General features: G+C 44.7%; 1 protein-coding gene across 1 annotated transcript in view; it reads left to right on the top strand.

Moving 5' to 3' along the window:
• RNF11 (ring finger protein 11) overlaps nucleotides 1-16,337 on the top strand; it is a 32,958-nt gene extending 16,621 nt beyond the window's left edge. The window contains exons 2-3 of the mRNA XM_057401774.1: nucleotides 14,345-14,514; nucleotides 15,097-16,337. Coding sequence (XP_057257757.1) covers nucleotides 14,345-14,514; nucleotides 15,097-15,268 — 342 coding nt within the window. The 3' untranslated portion in view covers nucleotides 15,269-16,337. The remainder of the gene's footprint in view (nucleotides 1-14,344; nucleotides 14,515-15,096) is intronic.
• The last annotated feature ends 5,727 nt before the right edge of the window (nucleotides 16,338-22,064 follow it).

Raw genomic sequence — 22,064 nt, 5'->3', positions numbered from 1 at the left:
GTTACTCTATTATGGTGGTTTACTGTGACTGTAGTTTGTGTGTGTATGTATAAACTGGCAAAACTTATTTTAGCAGTAGTGTGGGTTGTAGCAGGATATGGTTATTCAATGCTAAACATTAACGCAGGAGAATGCAGTAAGTAGAAGTATGGTCTTTATGTCCTCATAATGAGGATCAATAGAATAATATTAATGACATCAGTCTTTCAGTTCTGACTCTGAGGGGTATCAAAAGTAGCACGCACTTCACCTATGGTACCCTTATGTGTCGGTGCAGTGTCTGAGCTGTTGCCTTGTACCTGTGTGTCTAAATCAGAGTATTTGAAAGTCGCAGGTAATGCTTTTGGGAAGTTGGCACTTCTAAATTTGTGCTGATAACCTTTGTATTTCCATGTGATCTTCTCAACCCCAGCCCTAAAACTGCATCCTGTCTGTCACTGTGTTAGGTGTTGAGGGTTTCTGGGGTACTTAACACAACATGAAAGATGTGTTGTTGTGTATGGATGAGCTAAAGCTGGAGACCTCTGGGCTTCGCAGCTGCTCTCCTACAAGTGTGTTGGGGAGAAATGGGGCTTTGTTTTCCAACCGGTCAGTCCATATTCAGAAAAATGACCTCTCTGTTTTCATGTCCCTGCTCTCAAACAGTTTTCTGTTCTTCTGAGATTTTGTAGCAGCCTGAGCCTTAATTCAGGCAAGTACTTAATTGGTGCTCAAGTGCTGCAGCCCTGGTAGTGTTTGGAATCCTTACTGTGTTACTGGGATTAGTAGTGGGGATATTTGTAGATCTTACTATATGATGTTTGCAGTCAGCAGGATGGACCCATTGTGGAGACCTCAAGCTTTCCTTCAGAAAGCCAGTTTCAGTGCAAAGCTCTTGCCACTTTCCATTAGAGTAGATATAATCAGGGGGATGGCGTGGTGAAGTAGAGGTTTTTCTTTATCCCGTCAGGTCTGAACAAGGTGAGATGGGAGATGCAGTGGCTGCGGAGGAAGGGCTAGGCTCTGTGCTCATCTTCGCCCTCCTTGACTTTGCAGAGCCCTGGATCTTCTTCATTCCCCCCTTCAAACCACCTACTCTGAAAGCACCTGTGCTGAACAGAACATGAGTATTTTTGGTGTAAAACCAGCCCAGGCAAGATCCAAAGATATGTGTTTAAAAAAAAACCCAACAAAGACTGAAATGGTGTTCAGACAGGTGGTTGCTTATATTTAGTGATGGATGTGGTACTTTATTCATCTGTGGGAGCTGAACGTTTGTTGCTCGTCTTGGTTGCACCGGCAACTGGCTGTGTGTTTCAAACACAGCAGTAAAATGAGCATGTGTTTTCTGGTGGCAGATTAAAGAAAGAGCCAGATGCTCATTGAACTGTCTCTGTTTATTGGAAACTTTAAAATAAGTGGGGGAAAACACATTCTGGAAGTATTCTGCTGGTATAACCAACTCCTGAGAGAGCTATTTAGGTTTTTTTCTACCTGTTCTTGGCACAAGTTTTTTTTTCTGTTAGAAGAGGTTTGACAGTTGCATGAGATCACACTTGGATTTGTGCCCTGCGAGCTAAAAACGCAGAGTCACTGCTTGTGAGGACAAGACTTTGCTGGAAAAAATAGAAACGTTGCCCTTGTGTTCACTGCTAATACTGCATTGAAAAGGGGAGCTTCGTCAAGTTTTACTATGCCTTAATGTTCATGCAGTTGTTCCTTTTTAGCTAGAGCACTGCTTTAAAAAACCCAAGAAAACCCAAAGCAACAGATTTAGTAATAATTGTTTAAGGCCCGAGACATTCCTCAAAGATTAATAAATGACAGGCTGAGATGAGCCAACAGCCTGAATCGGAGCCTCTGGCTGTTTACATCTGCTGCTCATTAGCTCAGAGTTGAAATAATGAATGTTATTATCAAGTGATGCTAAACAAATGGCCAGATTACATTTTTTGGTGTGCATTCATTGCACCAAAGGAGGAGATAGCAGCAAGTATGTGCCTGGGAGAGGTGACTGCGTCTCCATGATGCAGCACCCTGGGCTGTGCTTGAAGCCCCTTGTGTGCAGCCCAGCAGTTCAGGGTGTTGATTCAAACCCCATATCCAGCTTCAAGAGGTGGAAAAGATTAGCTGAAATCCCTCCACCCATTGTGCAGGATCTGGTGTAAGGGAGGAGCCATTGGCTGGGTGCATGGTTGGGATGTCCTGGCCAAGCTGGCATTCCACTGCTGATGACACCCAGGAAAGCTGCACACAGGGAGTCATACTGCATTTAATGTGCCCTAGTATATGTGAGGCTTCATCTGTCTGTGGCTTTCTGGACGGCTGATGCAGAATCATAGAATAGTTTGGGTTGGAAAGGACCTTAAGATCATCCAGTTCCAACTCGCCCATCATGGACAGGGATGCTTCACACTAGACCGTGTTGCCCAAGGCTCTGTCCAGCCTGGCCTTGAACACTGCCAGGGACAGAGCATTTACCACTTCTTGGGCAATCTGTTCCAGTGCCTCTCCACCCTCATATAACATGCTTAAAAAAGCTGTGGCTGTACTGTTGCACAATGCAACATTGATTATATCCTTTAACTGGCCTCAGGAAGCCTCCTGGCTGCCACTGAGGAGCAGCCCAGTCCCCTGCTGCACTGCCAGGGCTGAGGTGTCAGTCACATACCTGGGTCTTGGGGGCATCTACTCTGTGTTAGAAATTCACTGCTAGGAAAATAAAAAGACCTGTGTATCTGAGTGTACCATCAAACTGCCAAGGTGTGGCAGCTTCCTGCTTGAGCAAGCGCGTGTAATTGAGCAGGGCTTCATTAAAAAGGCAATTAAAATCTTCCAAATGGAGTACAAAGTAATGATCAAGTGAAGTATAGCACAGATTCCTGAGATTTGAAACAAACCCTGCTAACATGGTCTCAAAGCAGGTGTCTCACACCAGCAGTCTCTCTGCTTCAGGGTTCCTTGCTCATCACCAGCCCTGCCTACTTCTGAAGCCTTTCTGCAGCAGGACATGGACTGTTACCACTTTTCTCCTCCAAGTCATTTATCCTCAGTAGAGCAGTCTGTTTCCTCTGCTTTCTCTATGGTTTGCACTGCGTGAGCCCAGCTCTGCTGAGTCCCTGTTTGCTGTAAGGCCTGGTGGAAAATTCTTCATTAGGTTTGTGCTTGGCTTACCTTGCTGGGGGGAGCCTCTTGCTAGCCCACCTTGGCTGTGCTGCTATTCTTTACCTGCTCCCTCCTCACTGGGGAGGCCCCTGTCAAGGTCTGGAGAAGCCCTCTCTTATGTTGCCTCTTCTGTGTGTTTTGGTTGAGTAGCAGACTGTATCTCTATAAAAAGAACTACTGTGTCCTCTTCTAAACTTCTTTTTTTGGTCCTTGCTTACAACTGGATGGCTACAGGCAAGTATTTTCTGTTGTCGCATAGGGTGGTACATGAGGGGTAGAAGATCTGAGATAGCTGCTGTTGATCTGCCTGTTTGTTTTCATTATGTGTTGCCTCTTGTCTGAAGCTAAATTGACACCTCCCGGATGACTGTCCATGGGTGATGTTCTCCTTCCAACTGCGGTTGTTGTGTCTATGTAAGTCTTGTTTCAGGAAATTGATATATGAGGACTTGCATTTGGTATGATGGGTTCGGATGTGTAGTGAAACTTGCTTTAGGCAAGGCTGTTAAATGGTGCTCTGCATAGCTTTCTTTGCCCAAGGAGGATGCCTGCCATATCGTTGCATAATCAGGTTGAGGCAGCACCATACAGTGAGCCTCGAGATGAGATAATTTGTCACTCGATTTCACTGATCCTCTGATAGCCTACTCACACTGTACTTATACATTCCTAGTTCTACATAGAATAGAACCATAGCATAGTTAGGGTTGAAAAGGACCCTAAGATCATTTAGTTCCAACCCCCTGATAATCATAGAACATAATCATAGAACAGTTTGTGTTGGAAGGGACCTACAAAGCTCATCTAATCCAACACCTCTGCAGCAATCAGGGACATGTTCAACTAGATCAGGTTGCCCAGGACTACATCCAGCCTGGCCTTAAATGTCTCCAGGGATGGTGTATCCACCAGCTCTCTGGGCAGCCTGTGCCAGGATTTTCTTCCTCGCATTCAGCCTGAATATCCCCTTTAAAACCGTCACCACTTGCCCTGCTAAAAAGTCTCTCCCCATCTTTCTTTCAAGCCCGTTTTAAGTACTGAAAGGCTGCAGTAAGTTCTCCCCTGAGCCTTCTCTTCTCATTGCTGAATTCCCTCATAGGAGACGTGCTCCATCCCTGTGGTCATTTTTGTGGCCCTCCTCTGGACCTACTGTATGTTACTATGTTGTTGTTCTTATTAGCTCAAACTAGCACGTTTAAATATACATGTACACATCTTCTATTTCCATATGGAGGTACAGCCTGTATTTATACTTCATGAGTCCTTCCCTGATGGGTTGCTCCTATCTTTGGCTTAGGTGCATTTCCACGTTTACTCCCTGCTTTGGCCCTTTGTGCCCAGCCTGTTCTAGCTAATTGGGGCCAATTCCTGTATTTTTGCTACCTTGTTCCTGAAGTACTTGGAAGGGGTTGTTTTGTTCTTAGAATTGCAGTCAAGCTGACCTAATTTTTGCCAAAAGATACATTTTAGCGCTTCTGCTGTTTTAAGTGTTTGGAGTCAACTGGCTGAAGTCCTGACAAGGGCATTCCTCCCGTTTTCCTCTTGGCTGCCTGTTCCTAACTTACTCAGTAGCTGTAGCAATCACAGAGTTGATGGTAATGGCCCATTGCTTTTCATGAGGTGAAGAGTCAGTTGGAGCAATGTCCTTGGTCCCAGTGGAAGGGAAGTGGCAGCAGGACCTATGGTCCAGGGGCAGTGCTGCTTTACACCAGTAGTGTACAGCAGTGGAGTCAGATGCACCCTAATCCCCAAATTCCCTGCAGAGGCACCAAGAGGTAATCAGGGGCTGTGTGTGCACTAAGCTTGGCTGTGTTGAGTCTGTGGGCTCAGTAAGCAATTCAGGGCATAATGTGTGCTTTTAGGGTGTTACATCACCCACCTGAAGTCACCTCTGTGCCTGTACTCTTGGTTGGATGCCCACCCATTCAGTAACCAGTGTCAAGCCCTTCATGTAAGGGATTTGCATGGGCTTGTCTGAGTGATGCAGTGTTTTGGGTGCTATAGGATGGTAGACTTGGGCCAGGCTCATGTCTCAGGAGGCAGAAGCATGTGTGAGCTTAAGGTTCTTTTTTGTCTGCTGTACCCTGAGGTGAGTCAGAGCCTCTGATTGAGTGGTTTGGGTGGCTGTGGATGGGGGACAGTGTCTGGGACAAAGCTCACAGGGAGGAGTGGGGCAGGCTGTGAGCATCCCTGTTTGCTGAGCTGGGTATGGGACCGGGCTGCATGCAGGCTTCATGTGTTACCCAGGATGATCAATACTAGCATTTTTAGCTTCTTTCCCTTTGGTTTACCCTATAAACCAGCTGCACTGATTGATGTTTACTCTTTCCAGAAAGTAAATATGTGTCTGAAGGGAGTGTGAACCATTCCCCTCTTTCTGTGTTGGCTGTTTGTGTTCTGTCACCTTCTTTGTGGTAGCTCCAGAGTGCTTCCCCCTCTCTTGAGCTTGAGTGAAAAACTTAACTGGTTGGTTTGTCTGAGGTGTTCTTTTTTACTTCCTGCTAGCCAGGAGCTCCACAGCAGTACATGAATGGGACACAGTACAGGTTCACTCTACACCTTTCAGCAGAGACTGTCTGAGAGATCTGTTTGAGCCTCTTCTGCTACAGGACCATTTTCTTCTCAAAACTTCAGTTTTTTATTTGTTGTTAAATCTGCCCCTTATTCTCCAGCAGCTGCCTTGCTTGAACCGTAAGTGCTGTGTTTAACATAGCCATAGAACTGTAATGACTGCCTGGGCTTGCCAGGCATAAGAAGGGGTTTCTGCAAAGATAATCACTTGGTGTAAGTAGGAGAGAACATGCACCAATAATGCAGACATTGTGGTTTGCTAATGGGGTAGGATGATCCACATACACGTGCTCTCCTTCTGCCACCAGCTGCAGTAAAAACTGCTGGCCCTTCTGCTAGATGTTCTCCTTACTCAGCTGCTTTGCTTTGTAGTCCCTGGGGTGTGCACGTCTCAGGAGGCTGCGTTTTGTGCCTGAGTGCCCTTAATTTAATGTACAGGTGCAAGTGTTCTTCCCTGGCTTTGCTCACTGCAGCAACTTGAAAAGCATGAGGTTTTGTAGATGGTTACTGGATCTTTTCCCTCCCTGAACAACACCCCTCCCCCCAAACTATTAAAATAAACATGCTAGGAGCTGTAATAAGAGGACTTTGTTATCTCTCAGGAGTTGTGGCCTGATGCTGTAAGTGGAGCTGTCTGGAGGGATGGAGTCAGCTCTCTGGTGTGCAGTTTGATGTCAGGGATGTGTTGGTGTCTGTTATCCACTCTCCTGAAGGAATTCACTTCCTGGTATTTGATGGGATCACTGGAGAAAGGAACAAGGGCAGCTAAAACTGACACAAAGCTTGTGTATAAGAATTCAGTTGGTGGAACCGTACCCAAGGATATGGCCCTGGAGTCAGAGAAACCAGCTGTGCAGCCTGGAAATGTAAAATCTGTCTGGTTGTGTCAGGAGAGATTGTGCTTCCAGGGATTAATTATTGCTTCTTAATTACTGCTTTTCCCCTACAACTCCTTCTTGCTAATCTTTTCTGTTTAGGTTTGCATTGATGGTTAATCGAGTTGCAGAGCAGGTGAGGTGATTTCCATCTCCCAGGTAAGGCTGGGTTTGCACTGGCCAAGCTGCAAAGGGCACTGTCACCTATTTGTGCTGGTAGCCTTTTTGGTTTGTTGTGACAGCATGGGTAAGAAGCTTGAAAACAGAGTCCCTTTCTCTAATAACCCTTGCTGCTGGCTAGGAGAGCAGCAGACAGAATGCATCTAGTGTGTACTTCTCTCTCTGTCCCAGCCCTAGTTCGGGTTGCAAAGCTAAGCTCAGGGGATGGGTGACATTTTAAGAGGCAGCCGCCAGGACTCACTCTCTTTCATGGTTCCTTGTCTTTTCCATCTCCAGATATATTTATTTCTCAGTAACTTCAATAATTGTGGGAAGTGCAAAGGGCAATTTTACCATTTTAGCAAGAGCTTAAAAGAGGCTATGCACTGCAGAACCACCGTGGCTTTCACCAAACCCATCTGATACGTGACTCAGACCAGGTGCTGCTGCTGGAGAAGTGCCCTGCAGATCCTGCAGGTTCCTCTGCTCCTTTGCAGACTGTTTCCTTAGTCTCATTTTAATTACTGACCATATCTACAATGTGTTCATGTATGTATGGTAGGAACGTGACTCCGTCCGAGGTGCAGGGGGCCCTTGCTAGGGTTTGAAGTGTTGCTCTCCTACTGGCTACGGACCAGGAAGATGCTAAAGCACAGGTTTATTTCTGCATGAAAGTTCTCTGTTTAATATTTAAATGATAATTGTGGTTTTGGATGTTGTGGATTTGTTTTTTTTGGTCCTTCTGTGCTGTGAAACGTATCAAGGAATACATCAAACAAAGGGAAGTAAAAATAAAGCGATTTTACTTAATATGGTCACAGACAGTTAAAGCAAGCTGTCTGTGGCAAGCAGTACCTGCAGAGCAATCCCTTCATAAACCTTAAAAATGAAATATAAATTTATTGGCTTTAAAGTTCTGGCTGAATCAAATATACATTCAGCATTTAAATTGTGTGATTAGTCTCCTTAGGGAGGAATGTGGCACTCCTGGGAAATGCAGGGACTTGAACTGCATCTTGAAGGTGAGCATGTATTTAGTACAGCTGTGCTGTTATTTTTTTGGGAGAGAACTGCTTGGATCTTCACACTTCTTACACAAACAAAGGGAATCTGTCTTCGGCATGCTTGGAAATTTGATAAAGGATCAGTTATAATTTTGCTTAATGCAGTATTAATGTTTAATCTCTTTTCTGACTATATTGCTGTTCAGTGAATGGGGTCTGCTAGAAAAGCCCACGCTTGAGGCTCCAGCCTGTGCCAGAATGGCTCCTCTTGTGCACGTGTATGTGTGTGTCTGGACTGGTTCTGTCCCAGGTGTCCCCTCCAAATGGGAGAGGTGAGAAAAGGTTATCTTACCAGCTGCAGTGTTCAGCTGTTGCAGTTATTTACACTGACTGGCTACCTGGAAGCAGGAATATAAAAGGCTGGGTAACAATTTCATTACATGATGTTTTATAGCAACTGCTATTCAGCTTTATAAATGAACTGTTCTGTATGGCAGAAAAAGGTTTTTATAGTTGGCAGGCTGCTTGTAATAGTCTACGAGTTATTAAAGTAAGCTGTAGTTGCCATATAATGCACGCTACAATGGTGAGTGGTTTTACATTAATATGTCTTGGGGGAGGATATTATTTCAGAATGTGTATTCACATACAGATGGAGTTTGAGTCTTTTTACTGAGATCAGGTTGGCATTCACAGAAAAGGCCCCTGGACCGACATCCCAGTGAGTTCCTTATGAGTAATAAAGAGCTAAAGAGAAAATCTCTTGAAATTCAGCAGGGGTTTGGCAAAAAAAAAAGCCCCCAAAAGCACAATCTTTTTCTCACCTCCTGACTTTACGTCTATAAACTGAAGTTGTTTGCGCCTAGATTAGTTATTTCGGCTTCCTGCTAGCATCTCACCCCAGAGGTGAGAAAACTGAGAAGCAGCAAGGCAGGAAGGTGTGTATAGTGAGGATAAGCACTGTAATAGGCAGGACGTTGCATGGCTGTCAGGGTAATTAATGGAAAGGCCAGGCCACTCTTCAGATGCATGTTTGAGGGCTGGTGAGCAGTAAGCTCTGTGGCCCTGATGCAGCTGTATGTGAACCAGCACAGCTGCTTTCAGACAGCACTTGCAAGAAAGACATTTGCATAGTGAAGGGATCTCAGAGAAAGAGCTGTGGGAATGGCTGCGGCAATTCAAATGGAACTGTTCCATTTGCATTAACTAATTAGGCAGCAGCCGCAAGGAGCGTAAGCACTTGGTACTGGTATCTAAACTATGTAAAAGAGACTTGGGATAAACACAGCTAGGGAGACGTTTGTCTCCTTTGTCAGAGTGAATTCCACAGCGATGCTGTTGATCCAGTGTTAAAACGCAACTAAATATCCCAGGGTGAGAGACACGGGGAGCATTGGATTAGATGGGGAGGAAAATTCGGAGATGGAAACCGAGCAGAGCAGTTGGCAGCGGCAAGCAGGTGGCTGTAGGCAGGATCTGTGGGACAGCAGTGAAGCTTTAACCTCTGGAACCATTAGATGTTATGAATTATTCATCTCACCTTTGGCCTTCCTGAAAGGATAATTTGTGCATGTTGGTGCAGTTACTCACAACAACAAACAAACAAAAGCCCTGATAACCTACTGCTCATATGTGGCGTAGAGGGATCTTAAAATAATCTTTATCCAGAGATTAGGAGTTTCTGATCTACCACTGACCTGTTTTCAGGGCATTGCAAATTCATTGCGCTTGCAAAACCAGCATGAAAATGCTGTAGAACAAGAGAAAGGCAGGTTTACCTTGGTTACTTAGGCTGCTGTAAGTTGCATTGAGGAGAAAACTTCAAACTAAAAATCGTGCTTGATGAAACCTCCTTTTCCTAGGTGAGAACCCAAAGCGTGCTTGGGAATCTGCATGCAGAAACAGTGTCTGGGCCTTTTAAGCCTGTGTGAAAATGTTTATTTTCATTGCAAGTGAAAAATGCAACCTTCAGATGCCCTCTATGATTTTTTTCCCCCTCTTGTTTCCCCCCCAGAGGATGAGAGGCCAGGGTGAGGTGGAGACACAAACCTTGCCCTAGTCCTTGAGTTTAAATTAATGCTGTTATTTAAGGGCTGAATAAACACGAGGGACCAATGATTTCTGTGCACAGAAAGCCAAGGAATCTTGTGCTGACACCACCTACTTTGTGAACAAGAAAAATGTGTATCTCCAGATGTTTCATCATTACCAAATTCACATGGGGGTAAAAAAATAATTGATTAAAGCAAATTAATTGCCAGAAAGTGATTTTTATTTCACTGCCTGACACTGATAATGTGGTTTTGATTCTGTGTTTCGGCCTTTTTGCATCGAGGAATAGAGTTAACATGAAATTTCATCTGGGTTTGAAATGCCTGACATCTTTATCAAATGATAAATAACATGGACTTTGGCTGGGAGTTCAGTATTTCCTAATTTGGTCTGCAAAAACATTTTCCAAGGGAGATAAGGGAGAAGTGAGAGCAATAAATTCATGCTTGTCTTTGGAGTAAGGTAATAATTACTTGGGCAATACAATCTTGTGTGTATGTATGTGTGTGTGTGTGTGTATGTATGTGTGTATATATATATATATACACACATATGTCAGGGGCTTCTTAACTACAAATGTAAGTTTGCTGAAGTCTCACATCCTCATGTTGTTACCCTTGAATATCCATGCTGGAGTGAGCAGGACCTTGCCTTAACGTGGGTTGATAACAGCAGCCATTATAAACTGTGACAGATTAGCAGAGGGGTGATAAACCCACGTAGGCAGGGCTGCACTCTGTCCCTGCAGGAGGCTTGAAATTACTGTCCCATGAGCTTGACTTCCAAAAATGGTCCAGAGATTTGGTGGTGGAGACACCAGAGGATGCAGCTGCCGGGGTGCTGATGCAGTGGTGGCTGTGAGCAGGCAGCCTGGGTGCATGCTGGGGGTGCCCAGCGTGGCTGATGGCTGGTGAGTGGGTCGCAGGTGAGGGAATCACAGAATGGTTTGGGTTGAAGGAACCTTAAAGCTCATCCAGTTCCAACCCCCTGCCACAAGCAGGGACACCTTCCACTAAAGCAGGTTGCTCCAAGCCCTGTCCAACCTGGCCTTGAACACCTTCTGCTCCATCTCTTACTTTGACCCCTCTGGGGTAATGAAAGTCAGCTCGTCAGACTCGGAGAAATGTGGTCTCTCATATTCTCATGAATAAATAGTTTAAAATATGTTTAGAATCATACAGGTATAAACACACCTTTTTGAAGGGGAAGGGACTGGTTTGAAAAGGTTATTGACTGGGTACCCTATAACTTGAGTCTCTGCAACACGCACACTGTGTTCTCCAGTTTTACTGGTGTGTTTGGATCCAGGGGACTGCTGGCTCAGTCTAGGCAGGCTTTTAATAGCAATTGGGAGGCGAGAGTGGAAGTGCCACCAGACAGCGTGCTGAAGGAGCGCACCCGATCACCCGTAGTGAGCGGTCACTCTTCTTCACTTGCAGTAGTACAACTTATGCATTTTCCACAGCAGCTTGGCAGCCACACCACCCCCAGTATTTTATATTCACAACCATGAGGATGTCGTGGTGAAAGCACCATTTTTCACCCGGTGTTACTCATCCGACAAGAGATTCTTGTCCACGCTGTGAAATTCTAGAAGCCCACAGCTGGCAACTATAAATTCCCGCTGTAATTGGTTATGTTGGACATGCAGCGCGGGTGGGTGGCTCTGCGGGGAGGGAACCTGAGATGGGACGCCAAAAGGAGGAATGTTTCCATACAGTGCTGGTGGTCGGGAAAGCATTTGTGTGTTTGGCCTGGGAAGGAGGCCTGGGGGGGGTCCATCCTGCTCCTCTTTGGCAGGGGGAATGTGAGACCCCAGGAGAGGGGCACTGCAGTAATGCAGAAATGGGTTCCCCAAGTACATTGTCCCTCGGTGGTTGCTTGCGGCAAGCACTCGTGAAAGACTAGAACAAGGGTTCATTTTGGTTTGGCCTATTACAAGCTAGCAAGTTGTGATAATTCACTGTCCAAAACATAACTGAAGGAGTCATTGGATGGAGAGCACGACTGATTTCTCATTTCAGAGTTGTCCAGCAGCGATGGGTTTAACTCGCACCAGGTTCCTACTTAACCGTGGTCTTCTTCCCCTGTATGATTTCTGCCGAGATGATCACTGCTGTTGCATTCACTGACAGCTGTTTCTTCTACTTTCAGACATTCTGAGAGTTTCTTGGGTCTTTTTTTTATCCTTCTGTTTTCCCCTTTCTTTGTATTTCTGCATTATCACTTGCAGTCATGGATCTGTATTAAGTACAGGAGACTCCCCTTCATCTGCCCATACTAGCATCAACCTGGGCCGTGCACATACAGTTCTGCTACTCCTCTTGTATTTCCTAAGACTGGAAGGAGGGTGCATCTCTCTCCAGATCCAAAGTGTTCTTTACATGTCTGTAAGGAGTTAGCAGTAATGTCTTTACTATTGATTTAATAATCTGTTCAAAGTAGTATAGCAAAGCCTTGGAGTTAAAAGTTACCGACAGTTCATAGTGTTAAGTTCTTGAAACATAAAACCAAGACCAGGCTCTGCCTTGAGCTGACACGTTCAGTGCAGAGGTTCTGCAGCATTTGGCAGGGGCAAAAGTGTTTATTTCACTGGCACCAAAGGTTGCAGAGCCACTTTAAGAATAGCTGGTTATACCTGACAGGTCATCTCTAGCTTCAGCTGGTGTTTTTCCCTATCCAAACGCAGATTAGAGGATACTTTAGGTAATTTAAGCTATTAAAATGTGGCTGATCTGGAAGAAATTGCGATTCTGTGAGATAAAGTTTGGCATAGTCAGGAAATTAATCAAATTTACAGCACCGCTGGCATTTTGTCTTTTGAACCTCATAATTCCTCAGAGTTCTGCTAGGAAATCAGAGGGGGAAATCCTGGTGTAGCTAAATTAAGAGAAGACTGAATTTTACCCGACAGCAAGCGGTGGGCAGTATGTGAAAAGAGCTGCCAGGCAGGCTGGTGGTTTTGACTGGCATTTCTCATAAGCAAGGCCTTTTGCTGCTGGCGCTGGCTGGTGAGAGGCTGCTTTCTCTTGGCCTTCCAGGGGCAGTCTGTCACTTGCTGCTAAGCAGCGTGGCACGTGGAAAGGGGAATGGCTTTATCAGGTTTTACAAGCACAGTTTGCATGTGTTAAGCCCCGTATCTGGGCTTTGCCAGGTGCTGGTGTCAGTTGAACACTGAACGCTGCACTAGACCGTTGCCAGAGGAGGCGAAAAGGCAAAAAGGGAACAGGAGAGGGGAACAGAGCTGTGGTTCCTGCTGCTAGAAATACCTGGCGATGCCAACAGCGGCCCATGCTCTCTGGAAGGACATGCACAAAGGCGGTTGCTCTGCCCCAGACAACAAAGGCCTGTGTCTTCCCCGCATCTGTGATGAGCAAGCAGGAGTGTGGCTAAAGGGAACTTTGTTGGAGGTGATGTGTGCTGCATCGGCGATTCTTGCAGCGCAGCTGCACGCACCCCTGCACTCTTGTTTTGCAGCAGTGTCCTCTGAAACACCTACTTCTGCGTTTTTCAGATGGTGGAATCGATGCCGTTGTGTCTCCAGTGCACCAGGGTTATTCTCAGAATGCAGCAATAAGTTGAATTTTTTCTGCTGTTTAAGAAGTATGGTTAAAATAGACCTATTGCAAGAAATTGTCTCCCTATAAAAAGAGATGTATGGCTACTGACCTAACAGTGCCTCCTGTTCAAAACTGGTATTTATGTCCAAAAAAGTTTGCTTTAAAAGCAAGTAAAATAAATACCATGTTAATGTAACTGTTGGTGAAAGTGTCTAATCTAAAGCTTGTTAATAGCAAAAGAAGCTTCTGAGAACATGGCAGAGGACGGACTGCATAATACTTACATGTTGCCTATTTTTAGTTTGGGAAGAACGGACTTGAAACCTAACAGAGGTTGAAGTTCAGCTTGGGAGAACTCGTAGGCTTGTATTAATGTATTGAGAACAAATGTAAAACTTGGAGTCCTTAAGCTCTTCTTTTTATTGTCCAGGTGACACAGACACAAAAGAATTAAACCTGTGGTTCTGGTTTGGAGCTTGTGTGGCCCCGAACAGGTCACATAAGCTGCAATTGTTACAGAACCAATGAAACCTTTCTCTCCAAGACTCTTAAGAATAGGCCCTATCCTCCTCTTTGCAAGTCACTGTTCCACAATGGAAAGTCTGCTTTTTGTTGCAAACACTGGTGGTTCTTCCTCAGCCATGATGTTGCTCAGTCAGTATCTGTGTAGTTCACCAGGTGCTTGGAAGGTTTATGTGCCTTCTGCCATGTGGAGTTTGTTGTACATTGGTTTTAATTCCTGGAGATAATAGAGCTTTTGCAGAGAACAACCCCAAACAGCTCCTTGCTCAACATACTTGCCTCAGTTTTTTACCCCCTTCTCAATGTAATTATAGCCCCCAAAACTGCCCAGTTGGAGTGGGAGATCCTACAGACGTTTGTAGGACTAAGTGGAAGAGTTCAATATGTTGCCTGTGCTGTGCTATGAATTGCTAGAAAAGCCTCTGTGGTTTGTTTAATGGAAATCTTTTACTTTTAGGAGCAGGTCCCCGTTCCTGTTTATCACCCAACTCCCAGCCAGACTCGGCTAGCAACACAGCTGACAGAAGAGGAACAAATCAGAATAGCGCAGAGGATAGGCCTTATTCAGCATCTACCTAAAGGAGTCTATGATCCTGGAAGAGACGGCTCCGAGAAGAAGATCAGAGAGTAAGTTACAGAAACTGAACCCATGTGCCTGTTGCACTGGGTGATGATACTGCCCTGGGGAACCTGATCTTGTCCTCCTGGTTTGCCTTAAGAGACTGCAGTTTAATGTAGCCTCCTGGGGAAAAAAAATGACCATGTAGACAGTTCCTTCCTTTATCCACCCTTGTTTTCCTGTTACAGGTGAAACTTTCCCAAATGTAGTTCATGCCCCTATAGGGTTTTTTTCCCTCTTTATCCTCTCTTCACGGATTTAATAATTTTATGTTACTCCCTCACCTCTGTGGCTCCCTTTTACCATTTCTAATCTTATGCACTCTTCTGAGCTGCCCCCTCCCCATGCCTATAGAAGGCTTCTTGCCCTCACTAACGTAACCAGGGGCACGTATACTCAAATGAATGCCAAAAAACCCTCTAGTGCTTGGTGGGGCCAGCACTGACAAGAGCTAAGAACTCCTCCCAGTAACTACAAGTACTAAAGGTCTGTTTGACTCAAACATACCTAGGAGTAAATATCACATTACTCTTCATTTCCAGTGTGGTAACAGCAGTTTAAATATTGTTATGATCTTTCTTTCCCCCCAGGTGTGTCATTTGTATGATGGACTTTGTTTATGGGGACCCTATCCGATTTCTGCCGTGCATGCACATTTACCACCTGGACTGTATAGATGACTGGTTGATGAGATCCTTTACCTGTCCATCCTGCATGGAGCCAGTGGATGCAGCACTGCTTTCATCATACGAGACTAACTGAGCCAGGGTTTCTCCACTGAACCTTCAAGGAGACCATCCACTTTAAGGAGTTTGATCCTTTTGTCATTCAGCCCAAAGAGCCAGGAATTAGGAATTAAGGTCATGCACAAAGTATACATTTCCTAATAAAGAAATAAAAAATATTCCTGAATGGCTGCAAATATTGGAAAAAAACATAGTATTTTAGAGACTATAGAGAAGTAGGTTGTTATTTTTAATGTAAAGCCTTGACCCACCATTGTCTTTTAATGTTTGTTCTTACACCCATATATAGGAATTGTGTAAAGTGTTACAGGAACTGTAAATGTTTAAACTCCGTGTATCCAATTTTATTAGCAGCGAGATAAGAGTATTTTTTTCCTAAATAAAGTAACCAGTTTTGTTCTGATTCTTTTCACAAGTCCTGGCATTTGGGTCAAGGCTTTATTGAAATCTACATTTTATAACACTGGCACAAAGAAATAGGTTTAAGCTTGTTTGCACAGTTGTTTTTCTCTCTCTCCCCCCCCCCCCCCCCCTTTTTTTTTTTGACTCCATTGGAGATGGAATTCATTGCCTTAGGTCTTTTTAATAGTGTATTGTTATTGTTGGGCTGGCTCTATGCTTGAAAACCAGTTTATTTATAACCTGTTAAAAGTGTTATATTTTGTTTGCAGTTAGGAATATGCAGACTTCAAAGTGATCTCCTAGCTTGTAAGCAAACTGAGATGCATTATCCCTTTCCTACACGTGAGGTGGAATGTGAAGATATGAAACAAGTCCTACAGTGAAATTATGGTTTCATAGGTTTTATCACTTGCTTTGGTTCTGATGAAACAACAGGTGTTAAAGTCTAATGTCACCTTTAACTTGCTCAGATTAAAAGTGGGCCAGGAGGGCAATAAATAGTTACCGTGACTGAGAGAAAAAGAGAAATGAAATTGGAACTAATGTAGTGTTAGCAGTGATCACTTACTCTACTTCTTTTCTTCCTAAAAATGGTTGTCTTGGATTACAGCAAATGGATACTGCATCTCTCGTTCTTGTAGTTCTTAGGTTATCAGAAGTTAAGAATAAACATACTGTATCTCGGTCTCCTGTATGAACTGTATCTGTTGAGCCCTGCTGGCTGACACATCAATCCACCAAACAGGTATGAAATCAGATATGAGAAAAATACAGTTTGTTCTGCATGTAAGTGCACAGTTTCTATGAACACAGACTGTCTATAAGCAGTTGAGGGGGAAGCCAGTGCTGCTATGGCCACGACAACACCATTAGCAAATTTCTATAGCAAACAGTATGTGCTTGCTAAGAGATGGTCTAGCAAAGATTGTAGCTGTAAAGAGCTTTTCTCTACACTTAGCATGGTTTGGGTTTTTGCTTTTATTTCCCCCCTTAACGTACTTTACTGTGACTCTTACACATTCACCACAATGCTGATGCATTGAGAAGTCCTGGTCTTGCAAAATGAAATGCAATCTCAAGTTAACCACAACAAATCAAATACTCAAGCTATAGATGACAACCAAGTTGTGTTTAAAGGCTCAAATCCTTTGAAGACTTGGTGTATTTTCAACATAGAAGAATTGTGAGCATTGTGGATGACTTTTGAAGGGTTGGTCAGCACCATGCAGAGTCAACATTGTTGGTTTATTTATTACTCCTGCAGCAACCTGCTCTTAGCGAAGAACTCCAAGTAGCAGTCAGAAGGAACTGAAAGCAGTCTACAGGTCTAGATTACTCACATTGCTACACATGCATCCGGACACAAGTTTTTTTGCTGGATCTAGACGTACCTAATTACATGGATCAAAATCTGGGAAGAGAGACCTGAAGTTGTGCAATATCATTGTTCCTTTTCATCATTCCATGTGTGTTCCTTTGTGTCCTCCTTTTTGTCTGTTTTTTGGGGTTTGGTTTCTTTTTTTTTTGGTAAAATAATGTCCACATAAAGTATTCATTTCTTTCTCTTGTCAAAACTGGCAAATGAAGAACTTGAAAAAACCAGCCTTGGCATGTTGTTGATATTAGTCTTTATTTATTACAAGACTTGGATAAGAAAGATTGGGAAGGAATATGAAGTGACCCGTTACTGAGCTGACTGCTTTCCTAGGCACTTTGTAAAGTTGGACTTTCAACACTGATTTGCTCACTGGCCTAAGGGAAAACTTACTTCTATTAAGATACTTGTTAAATAGCAGAAAGGGGTGAAGGGCCAAAACTTGAGGTGATTACACAAAAACATTCCAAAAGGTTCAAATTTGAGCTTAAAGCAAATGTGTAAATATAACAAATAAATCAAACTGATTTTTTTCAAGTTTTTAGGTGAATGCTCTTCTCTGGATGGTTTCTAATACAAAAAAAGGTGCAACTGATCTGAATTTAATGCAAAAATAATGCGTAACCTGAATTTTAGGTCCAGTGGTGAAACCAGATCTTGTGTATTAACTAACTCCACCATCTGTAAGATGAAGATAATACTTGCCTCTAGTCTCAGAGGTGTCTAATAAATTCTTACACTTCAGCCACATCAGACAGTCCATTTACAGCACAGCTGTCTCTGAACCAGAGCCTCCTGCAGCTCAGGCAGTGGAAGGAGCTGGCTCTGACTCATCTGGGCCTGTTCAGCCATAGCCCTTCTTAAGTCAGGGCCGTGTGTGCCAGGGTGGGCAGGCCCACAGTAAAGGGATCTGCACAGCAATTTGTATGAAACAAGCAAAAACCCCCTTACAGCTACTGCAAGTAACCAAGGTTGCAGGTGCATCAGGAGTCATCAAAAGAAGTTGCTTTAAAGTATTTCATAAGGGCTGGGCAGGGTGATGAAACAGTGCAACAACAACGCTGTTTGTGCTTCAGACCTCTAACTGGCAAAACAACCCTGGCCCAGACCCAGCAATAGGGTCAGTCCTCTGCAACTTCAGGCAAGGACGCAGGAGAGATGGAGTGTGAGAGTCCACGCACCCCTCCCTAGCCATTGCCAGATACTGCAGCTTCTCATAGCAACCTGCTCTGCCATTTAAAGGCAAAAAGCTGCCACAAAACCAGAGCAGGTAGGGGCCAAGGGCATCGCCAACACCTGAGGTGCTTGCACAGCAGAGAAACTGTTAGGTTACAATTGCAGGTTAGGGTAGGAAACGGATTTTGTCTCATACAACAGAGGGAAGCAGAATTCCCAGTCTCAGGCAGGAGAGGTGCAATGGGAAGTAATGAATACGCAGTTTTATAAGGACCTTTATCTTAGAAATTCTCGCAGGCTCCTGGAATTACCACTTCAATCATTCTACATCTAAGGCTGATAATCCTGATTGCTTGTTGCCAGTTCATTATGTAAATCTGGGGGGGGGGGGGGGGGGGAAGCATCAAATCTGTATGTAAACAAGAAGAAAAGCCCGGAGAATCTCTTTGTGCGGAGCTGTGGTGTGGAAGCGCTTGAACCACTGCAGGTTTTCAAAGTCCCTACTGTTGTGCAGCTTCCCGGGGCTGAAAGCAATGCTGCGTTTGGAAGGCTGACAGGCTTGGCATTGCAGTGGTAGAAGCAAATTGTTTCTAGGCTGAGGGATGATGAAATACCTGAACTGAAGTTGCCACAGCTTCAAGACTTTGACATTTCCTGTCCTTGTGCAACCGTGGTAAAGATGAACGCTCTTCTGAGTCAGACTGCCAGTTAAATCAATAACGAGATGGCTGAAAGCAAACACGCACGGCCTCTCCTCACTTAAATCCTGGATTAAAACGGATTTAGAAACGAAGGGGATGCTAGTTGATTACAGATGCGGTTTATTACAGACACCGTGTTTTCACTAAAAACAGACATACTAGTTGGTAAACTATAGAAAACGTGAGTTCAGATCTGTTCAGAAGAACCCTTCTTGCCTTCATGCCCGGAAGAAAAATTAGCTTCAAGGATTAACTTTTCCTTTTATATAGCATTTAACTTTGAAGATTGTAATTTATGCTAACTACCCTTTGCAGATTATCTTGCGCTTAAACCTGTTCTGGATAAGAGTTAGGGGCTTTAGGATTCCTGGTATGAAATGCAAAGTTAATGCCTTGTGATAAAAAGAAAGGTCTAAGCATACTGTGCAGAAGGAGCTTTTTGATTCAAGCAGAAGAAATAACTTCAGTTGCATGCAACCAATTTATTACAACGTCCACTCTGCATTGACGCTCTTGCTAAGCAAAAGGTGCAGAGGGGAATCCAGAATGAAAAAAGGCTGTGTGAAAATGCCTGCCCATGTTTCTAACAGCACAGCCCTTACTCAGCAAGAGGCATCCAGCCCCACTGCAAGCACCACGAGCAGCAGTAACTTCAATAAACTTGTTCTTTGCAGCACCAGACCCCTAGAAAACACTTGTCTTTGTTTCAAATAAGGCATTTCCACAACTCTGCACGCGACAGTAAATGTCCAGCTCACTGCAATATTACACACACCCTGGATGAATCCTTCCTGGAGGCAGAGACCCTGCTTTTGCTCCTTAGCGGCACTTCTGCCACGGTTCTCACTGCTGAAGGACAGCCAGACTTCCACCTTTTTAGCTTCTTTTCCCTACCCTTCTGGCACATCAGTGGCAGCTGCCTGTCTAATCAGGAATTCACACTGAGGCAGACAGACAGGGCAAAAACTAAAGGGGGGGAAATGAATCGGTCCAAACCTGTGCTCCCCCAGCAGGATGGAGCCGTCCCGGGCACCGAGCCTCTCAGACACAGCCTGGCTACTCCAGAGTAAAAGCTGCCCAATGCTCCCCGAGTTCTCCAGCCTCAGACTGCTTTTCGGTGAGCTCTGCTACATTGCCTGTTTTGGGATTTCACCTTGCAGAAGGCTATGCCCTGCACAGTTTCCTTTAGGATCCCACAGCAAACCAGCCGTGAAGGTCCTCCAGCTCCCTGCAGTTCCCTCAGCCAGCAGCCGAAAAGGTGTCAAAGCTTTGGGTTATTTTAAGAAACACATCTCACCTTTTTTCTTTAAAGTGCTGAACTGAATGGTTCAAACAGGTCTGGGAACTCGACAAAAAGCTCTGGTTACGGAGGCTGTTGTTGGTGTGGGTGAGCAGACATACATAGGCTTTCTGTGTGTATGTACTTCTATACGTGTGTGTGTGTGTGACAGATCACTTACTGTCAGTAGACATGTATGTGTAAGACTCCTACTGTTCCTTCGTAATACAAAGAATTACTTGCATCAGTGATGAGCCCAGCATCACAGAACCTGGGAAACCTGACCCGGAGCCCAGACTCCACAGCCGCAGGAATGAAAGCCAAAACAGGTTTCTCACAGTGCCAACAATCAGCCATTGGAGTAATCTCCCCAGGGACGTGGTGGATTCCCCAACGCTGGACATGTTAAAGACTCAGCTGGAGAGGGGGCTGGACTGTCTTGTCTAGACTGTGCTTTTGCCAAGAGGGGTTGGACCCGCTGGTCCTCAAGGGCTCCATCCAACCTGGAATTCCGTGGTGCTAGTACACACCAAAACTAACTGGCCCTGCTGCCTGCTTCTAAAACCACCTTGCAGCTGCCCACCAGAGAGGCTGCGTGGCCTTGATAGTGATGACAGCAGCACTGGGTACTGCACCCAAGTGAAGATGACCTTGAACGTGACCCATAGCTTCTAGAGTTAACGTTGCTCCGCCTCCCTAGGATGATGTACTGAAGTCTGCCAGCCGCTGGAGATGAAGTTCCTGTCTGCACCTACGGATAGCAGAGCCAGTCTTCAGCCATCTCACACCACCACCTTTACCAAAACGCCCAGAAAAGCATGGCAGTCACAACCACCACCAGCTCATCCTGGAACTGCACCTGTGACACTACCAACAGCAAGCACGGCCCCCGTGGCTCCAGCTTTGCAAGCATCCAACACAGCTCCAGTGCCGAGGAAGCTGTTCCTTACCTCCATGCCCTGTGTGCTGCAGGGTGAAAGCAATAGTGAGAGATGGAAACTGCCCAGGGTAGCACGGCTTCTACTGATCTCACCACACTGCTTTTCAGCCAGACCTGTACCTGACTAACATGAGAGAAACCTTGCTTAATTTTATGATGTAAAACAGCCCATGGGGTGTGTGTTACTGCTGTTTTGTATTCCTTCTGTAAAACAGTCAAGAAGAGGTAAAAAAGCAAGCAGAATTCAAGGCAACGCACGGTTCCAAATCAACATTTTACCTATGTTTAGCCAGCAATAAAAGTAGGTCCAGAGATTAAAAAAACACCCCAAAATAATGAAACACAGCCGAGTCCTACAAAAACGTTGCTGAATTTGGAGCAAACACCGTGCAGAGTTTTACCACAGTGCAATGCAGGTATTTATTAGCTCCCTTGCTGTTCATAAATCCTGGAGACAGGCATTGACTGGGCATGTTTTTGAAATGAAGTATTTGTACTCGTTTTCCAGACACCCAAAGCAAGCCTAGATAGCATCTGCAAAAAATACTCTCTGATGATAAATCATTCCATTAAAATACTTGCCAATACACGCTTTGCATAGGATCCATCGCAAAAAGGTATTTGCAGAACATAATGAGAAAAGCAGCAAGTTCGGTTCCAGGCTGTTCAGGTTTTCAAAGCTCCTTCGTCAGTGACGTTTCCAACCATTAACCATCTTCCTGCACAGCAGTAAACAACATGACTCACCTCTTTATCTTCTCGTCTTCCTCCCAAAGGAGGAACCACGTGGAACGCGTTGTTTTGGTCATTTCATATAAGCTGGCTTTGCTGCTTTGTGTTCTTGTGCTTGAGAAGATGAAGAAACCCATCTCGCAGGTGGGACCGAAGGCTGAGGGTGTTGTGTTTGAACTCCTGGGAGTGTTTCTGCATTCTGGGGCT

The sequence above is a fragment of the Pezoporus wallicus genome, unplaced genomic scaffold (assembly GCF_028554395.1).
Source record: "Pezoporus wallicus isolate ANWC-B61680 ecotype Strahan unplaced genomic scaffold, APGP_CSIRO_Pwel_v1 contig_1035, whole genome shotgun sequence".
In the NCBI taxonomy this organism is placed as follows: domain Eukaryota; kingdom Metazoa; phylum Chordata; class Aves; order Psittaciformes; family Psittacidae; genus Pezoporus; species Pezoporus wallicus.
Note: the sequence above shows the minus strand (reverse complement) of the source record. Positions and strands in the feature narration are given on the sequence as shown.